Genomic DNA, 7972 nt, shown 5'->3' with positions numbered 1-7972 from the left:
TAAGATATTTATCAACTAAGCTTTGACCCGACAGACCATTTAGTTTGCCTAATTTCAGGTAAGGTTAAGGATTAGGTGATGTTAGATATCTAATTAATGAATTTGGTATTATAATTTGCATTGAGTTGCGTCTATGTCTATTAACAATTAGCGACAGCGTCCCATTTATTTATGAAAATTTTTAATAATTGCAACCTAATAATTGATGTGCTGCTTTTATGAATTTGTTACTAGATTTGTACAACTAAGTAACTTCATCCGTTCTGCTGCTAATTTATCAAAGTGACCACATCTTTTTCCTTGAGCTCAATTGAACAGAATTATAGTGCATTCGTTTCCTGTTCTACAGTTCAGAAGTGAAATTCGCATCTCTTGAGTGAACAAATGAACAAAATATTCGGGATGCAAGTATCGAAATGTTCAAGGTAAGCGTTTATTCGTTTAGAGTACAATTTATTCGGTACAATCAAACATCTAAGACGTGAACTAGGAAGATTTTTTCATGGAAAACAAGAGGCTAAGTTGTCGAAGAACGTGACAGGGCCAGTTATACCGCCCGAAATACGTTTCAACGGAGGAATTTAATCTCGAGATATCGAGAAGGTAGTTTGAAATATTAAACTCTCTATTGCCACAAGTGCACGGGAGTGACATAGGACGCTCTGATTGATAGCCGTGACCCTAAATTTAGACCGCAAGATATCAGAAGTATCTTTAACTTGGGATTAGTTTGCATTGCCTTAGTTGTCCGGTAATCAAACTATTTTACTTTGCGTAAATATATTGCCTAGTTCACAATTGAGGTAGTATGAAAAGCCAATGTTACCGGTCAAGGTTATGAGTTGCAAACAGTATAGTTTACTTCTTAAACATAGAGCAGAAAATGATTTATTACTCAAATGAGCATCTTCGATGGAAGGAATTGCTGCACAAATAAATCATGAATAAAGAGATCCTAAATCTGAAATGAAAAAACGGACAAATTTTTACCCCATATTACAAATTGTGATGTTATACAAAAACTTTTATGAGAACTACAAGGGGATTATTGCGTTCGATGTTAGGACTTACGTTTGTCAGTTTCTCTGCGAGTAACAGTGCATGCTCAAAATGCATGGCAAATTTAGTGCTAAGCTCTCCATTAGCTTATTGCAATCGTATACAAACTATACATTTCAATTGAACACCTGATAGAATTCAGTGTCATTGTGGTTCAAGAGGACTTGTGCAGATATACTTTCCTCCGTTTGAAATCCGAGATGTTGGATATGAGAAATTAAATGCGATGTGACAACATAACATTTTAGAATGCAATAAGCAATCATTTCCCAGTTTGCGATTGAGAGCACTTTGAATTGTCAAGAGCCGAAGCTACTTTTGATTTCGAAATGTTAACGGTAGAAGATAATAGAACAGTAAATTTTAAAAAGCTGCAGTGCTGTTCTAAAGGTAATTTTAAAAAGCTATTAAAGCTAAATACAGTGAAATTTTAGTAAGCTATTCTTCTACATTTTATGTAAAGTAATAAACAGCACGTAATCAGATGGCTGAGAAGTATTGCAAAAATAAACATTTTTCATGTTTTCATTATCATGCAGCAAATAAACAACATGCTGCCTGATTCTGAAATCGGTCAGTTAATAATCCATTGTTTTACGAAATTGAGAAAACTGATAGTTTGCATAAATACTGTTGATATCTAAAGCTAAAAATTTTGAAATCAGATTTTTACTGAGAATAGAGAAAATACTGTTCAAATATAACTTATTAAAAATAAATCAGCATCGAATATGTGTGAAAAAATCTGAAGATCTAAAACGTGGTTGTAGTACCGTGATCTAAAGTTTTTATACACAATTCAAGAAGACAGCAAACATTAGCCTTTGCAGTTGTTGACAGCGAAGATTTCTCATAATACAAGTGTGAGAATCTTGAAAAATTAGCCAATGGAAAACCCTTTTTGGGACCCATGCCTAATATCTAAATGAACAATATATTGGAAGTCTGCGAAATTTTAAACGCCGGTACAATGACTTAAAATGGGCTGTATTGTGCTCTCAATACTCCTCATTTTGAATAATGCTTGTAAACTAATTGAACTATGAAGAGAAAATAAATACGACAAGGCGGCTCGGTAATGTGCGATGGCACATAAGGTTCCGAACCCGCCCATCCACAATTTTGGCATAATTGTTTACCAAATGAGGAACAGATAGAAATACCCAAAAAATATTTTTTGCGAATCCCAAAAAAGTCCAAGTCTTTTTCAAAAAATTCTGTATGAACGATAAGATAGCCTCCAAAGCAAATAACTCAGTGGAGTAAAAAATGATGCATTAGATTGATGGGATAAGCCGATATTAGGAAACCGAGCGAAGACGAACGGCAAAATCAAACAACAACAACAATAAACATTAATTACATCAAAAAATTTATGTCCCTCTTAAAAACCAAATTTAATAAAAAAGTCAACATACCGTCAGATAAACCTAAAACTAAACAAAAATAACTTATAAATCACCAGAAAACATATGCGACCAGTCCATAAAAAGTTTGGTAACAATTATACAAAAAAGAACAAAAACAGTAAAGTAAAAAAATTAACTTTTTTTTGAAACAGTTAACTTCAAAGTAATAAATAGCATTATGAATCAATTAATATTACCACAAATTTACGATTACCACTGTTTCTATAGAAGGGCATTAGGACCTGTCCTTATTCATTTTTTAAAGCGGCTAAAAAGCACAACAAAAAAACAAACAAAATTTCAATTGAAACTTGCCAGAAAACGCTGTCAAAACCGTCAAGCCATATTTTGGCCCTCAAAATATATTCGATTGCGCCCTCTTCAAACAGCTATAATGTATTACGTGACCATTCATTAGCAAGACTAAGTAACAAGTAGACAAAAAAGCGAAGTGCTAAAGTAATACTTTTAATTTTTTTTTGCGAAACAAAATTACATTCAATGTCATGAAAGGCATTAATTACAAAAAGAACCATTTAAATAGGGTCGTTTATTCATGAACAAGAAGCCCCAAAGATCTGCAATTATCCAGAATATTTTTTGCATCTACAAAAAGAACGTCAAATATGACAAAAATCAAATTAATTTACTTTTTTTTGTGAAAAACCGGTGTCGAAGCCAGTAAGGTCATAACAAGTTCTTTAAAAAAGATTTTGGGACACCAATCCCTTTTATTCCCTTGACACCCATAATGTCATATTTGACCTGTAATTAACTAACGAGATTAGGTAACAAAAAGAAACATAAAAAGAACAAAATTGCGAAATTGAAAAGTTTTTTTTTTTAATTTTGGAAAACGATTGTTTTCAAAGTCATGAAAGCCATCAGCTATCTACTAATATCAGAATATCGGTTCCTCTATTTTCCATGAAGAGCCAATGAAAGCTATCACTATACAGGAAATTTCATACGACCGAAACGACAAAGTATAAATGACAGTTAGACAAAATTTAGAAAATTCAATTGATTTCTTCAAGAAAGAGGCGTCGAGGCCGTTAAAACGATGATGTATATCTTTAACGATTTTAATATGTGCCTTTTTCTGAACGCTAATATTGTGACATGAGAACTGTGATAATGTGACAAAATTAGAAAACGTGAAAAACTGGCAAATATCAAAACAAACAAAAATCTGAAGTCTTGTAGTATCAAAGCCAGAAAACAATAACTTCAGGCTTAAAACTGCAACCGAGAATAAATGTTAAATCAGTAGAAAGAAGAAGCCGTCTTTGTTTGCTGACACTAAGCTGGAAGTTGAACAAATTAAGAAAAAAATAGAGGAAAAGTTAATTAAGCCATTACTTATTGAAAAGTCAATTATTTTTTTAAAAAAAGAAACGACCATAAACTTTCAAGTAAAAAACTAAATGCATTAGCTTTGAGCTGCTTAGTAAGCGAATTGGTTGGACCTATCACTCCTGAGCTTTGATTTGATATTTTCTGTTCTTTATTATTTAAAAAAAAGGTCTTTTTTTAAAAAAAAGACCGACTGATTACAACCCGATTTTTTTTGGATTGTAAAAGTCCAAGAATGGCCCAAAACTATCCCTGCTAATGCTTATTGTCCGTTATGAACAATTGATTTTTTGATTGTTGTAGATATAGATAATTTGTTAGTTGAAAACTCAAAATAATTTCTGCATTTTTGATAATCAACGAGTAAAGTTAGCAAAAAAGGCAAAGTTTTAACTACAGAGCACTCTCAGCGGACTCTGAAGTAGAAATAGCCCCACTCTGAGTCTACAAAGATTGTATGATTGTTGTTTGGAGGTGTACTGTCGGCAAATTTAATCAAAGTGGACTAAAGTAGCTTATTTCGTGCTGTTTTTGATGAAAAAGGCTAAATTTTGAAATGTTTATCCAGATTTTTTGACCAAAAAATTACATTAAAACAATCAACAATGCTTGTTCGTCTTTAAAAATAAAATAAACGACACTATTCTTAAAAATTATAGCAAATTTTAGCAAAACTGACGAAAATTTAGGCAAAAATTCCGGAAAATGTGAATAAAAACAACGTGAATTCACTCTACTTTTCTCAGAAGTTTAAACCTCGATAACTCCATGTAGAAAATGAAATTAAAAAAAATCTTTTTAATTCCATATTCTACGCCGGACGAGCTTTCTAATGATACCAGTCTCAACTCTCTACGATGAATATATCGATCGGCGAAAATTCACGGAACAAAAAAAAACCCATTTGAGTATATAGTTCCTCCCCCCTCAAGAGGGTCGGAACAATTAAGCAGTGTGCCGGAAACGGCGTAGAGTTTAATTATCTAAAGAATTATTGTGCAACTCATAATAGGAAAAATTAACCTGTGAATTGCAGTAAGACTGAAAATTGAATCATCATGCATATATAGACAAATTGACCCAACGACAGTCTACCTAGGGGTTCCTTCAGAGTATTGTTTTCAGGTTGTTATTTCATTAAAAATTTATAAGAATCTTCTCAATGGAAAAATAGAAAAGTTGACAAGTTAAATGACAGCGAACCAAAATTTAATTGTTTTAAGACCTGTCCGCTTAGTAATGGAATTTGAAGAAAATTTTTGAACAGCATCAAAGCGAAACAAAAGTTTGGTGTTTAGCCTGAGACTGTGGGCGTTTTAGACTGCGAATCTTTTAATTGCATTCATTTGGAATTCACAATTTCAACCCTCAACAAAAATTAAGCAATATCCGTAATGTTTTAAAATTGTAGTATCGTAAATAATAGAGTTCAATGCTAGACGTGGCATGAGAAGAACAACCGCATTAAACCATTGAGCTTCATTACTACGGAAAAGTTTTGCTATGCACTGACACTGCACGGAAATTGCTTTAGTAAAAAAAAGATCCAAAACATTTTAAATGTTTTTATGTGCACAACAGTTATTTTATGAAGATAACTTGAAACAAAGTGAACCGCACCGACCCTTTCACCTCCTCGTCTGTTAATTCCGAATTTCTTTACATCAATTGCGGTGTCTGGAGGATTAACCCAATTCCATCATAACGGATGCACTTTGATATTTTTGTGCAATAATCCGACTAAGAATTTGCAGTCGCTATTACACGTGAATTTGTTGAAGTTTTAATATATTTAATGATCATGGCCATACCTCAGCGGACCATGAGACTTGAAAAGAAATCATCGCAACCGAGCACTGGATCAAAAAATAATCCGCTTGAGTATGTTAAAACATACGTGTAATAGTGACTGCAATTTTGCACCCGGAGTTTTGAACGACATTGTAAAAGTAAATAGGGTATAATGGCATTGGGTAATTTTTCAAATAACAACCAATTACAGTCAAATCTTTTAAATTAATTGTTTTATCAATGATTTATTTGAAAGATTATCCAAAGCAATTTTCAGAACACATTGAACTACATTAAAATAAGATGAACGGTCAAAAATTTGCGCTAAAATCTACCTTAAGTGGAATAATTAGGTACTGTGCAAATCTAATCTTTGATAAACCTTGTGAAGAAGTGGAAACTAATGTAAACGTTCCATTTCATTATGTCGCCGGTCTATAAAAGTAAAAAGTATACTGACTACGATAAAATTAAAAAGTAAACTGACTACGAACGACATTTGGCGTAAGGTGCGGTTCTATTCATTTGAGTTGAAGATTGCTAAGTAAGAACTACGTTGACAACATTTGAAAGTCATGATTTCCCGTTTAAATGTTTAAGTGAGAATGAGCTATTGTTTTTTGTAGTTTTCTTATAACTTATTGAACTCTTTTTTCTATAAATTCTCTAAGTAAGTCTATCCACTGAACGAATGTTGAGAGAGGATGTTTAAAAAGTTTGAAAACGTGCATTTTTTGAATGCAAAAGATATTCGCTAACTGGATGAGAACAAATTTTCAAGTCAACTATAGAATAACTGTACATGAAAACGACATGAAATCTCATTGGCGGGCCGCTGTTTGTCGCCAACTTCGTGCCTTTTAAAGTTGACTTATTTTTCTTAGCTCAAATAACGTCAGCAACACTTGGTTGGTTTGTAAGAGTGCGACCATTTTTGCTATGCTTGAAATTCGATTTTTTAATGAGTATGACAATTTTTTGTTTGTTATTAGTCTTGTTTTCTACTGCCATAGCAGCCAAACTCTACCATGCTTTGATGCACCCTTAAGAGACAATAAAACTTCGCGTAGTTCTCTGGTGAGCTTGAATAGACCTGAAGAACATTTTGTATTTACTTCGTGCTGAAGTTATCAAAGCAAACTTTTCTGCTTTGTTCAAACTCTTCAAGTATACAATAGACGGTGATTTTACACAAACAGGTACGTCGTCCTATATAAAATGAAATCAAATGAGAAACGTGTTCTAAAATTCGATCAATATTCATTCAAACATAAAATACAAAGCAGACAAAAACGTTGTTTTATTGTACTTGGATAATCGTGTATGCACACGTTTATTTATTCCAAAAACACGTCTTGAGTAACTGAGATATATTTTGTTGGGATTTGTTTTGGCGATTCCCGGATTAATATTGCAACCACGCTCCGTGATGGCCAAAGACTGCAAGGGAAAAGAGCGTGACAGGATTTGGCGATTGAACTACACTTTTGTTCATGTTTTATTCATCTAATTCCAATTATTCCCCACTTCGAAACAGATGGTTTGTCTTTATTGATGCAAACTATAAAATTGGACCGTTTTTTATCCTATCTGTGTTCAAAACTTGGGAACGAAAACAAACCAAAAATCGTATTTGAGTATAAACAGGCTGACATTTTGATTAAAAACTTTTCATTAGATCGGCCGCAGAGAAAAAGGCGCGGAGACGATCAGTCTCGAACCGTGTGAGGATGCAGGATTTGTCAGCTGATGCCATTAACATATTGTACAGTGGCCTGAAGAGGAAACAGCGAAATGTGGATATTGTTACCTACAAAATTGGTAACACGCCCAAGAAATTAGCCAAAGGTAGGGTTCTATGATTTAAGCATTTCATCCGCTTCCTAGTCAAATAACTTTCAGAACTACGAGATTTTTAATTGCTCTAACGAAGATAATAAGTCTAGGCAGTCTTCTATGCAGTGTTATAGTTTTTCGTCTGCATGACATTATTTGCTTGATTTCTTGTTATGCGAATAAATTGATGTGCTGATAACCCGAAAACCCGCTTGTTTTGCATAGCCTGAAAACGTCAAACTAATTTTAAAGGGTTTTATTTTCTCTCAAACGAAGTTAGTAGAACTTTAATTAGTCATGCTGGTCTTTTTTATGCAATTTTTTATACTACTAAGTTGTCGTCTGATAGTTTTTGTCCGACTATTTGACTTTTTGTCCTAAAAAATGGGATACACAGAGCCTTACGCCTTTTTAGTCTCTGAGTATGCGATTCAATAAAACTGTTGAAGAGTAATAAGTGCTTTTGAACCCCGTCACCCTATTCATCTGCCTTATACTCGCCTACGTGCGGTTCCTCCGCA

General features: G+C 33.4%; 1 protein-coding gene across 2 annotated transcripts in view; it reads left to right on the top strand.

Moving 5' to 3' along the window:
* Positions 1–397: 397 nt before the first annotated feature.
* LOC142337253 (uncharacterized) overlaps positions 398–7972 on the top strand; it is a 28397-nt gene continuing 20822 nt past the window's right edge. Inside the window, exons 1-2 of one of the 2 annotated variants that reach the window (XM_075386406.1) lie at positions 398–425; positions 7294–7463. In XM_075386406.1, the coding sequence (XP_075242521.1) occupies positions 403–425; positions 7294–7463 (193 nt within the window). In that variant the 5' untranslated portion in view covers positions 398–402. Of the gene's footprint in view, positions 426–6717; positions 6815–7293; positions 7464–7972 lie in introns of those variants that run through there. The other variant, XM_075386408.1, reaches the window with a different exon arrangement.

The sequence above is a fragment of the Convolutriloba macropyga genome, chromosome 3, assembly GCF_964194025.1.
Source record: "Convolutriloba macropyga chromosome 3, txConMacr16.3, whole genome shotgun sequence".
Taxonomy (NCBI): domain Eukaryota; kingdom Metazoa; phylum Xenacoelomorpha; order Acoela; family Convolutidae; genus Convolutriloba; species Convolutriloba macropyga.
Note: the sequence above shows the minus strand (reverse complement) of the source record. Positions and strands in the feature narration are given on the sequence as shown.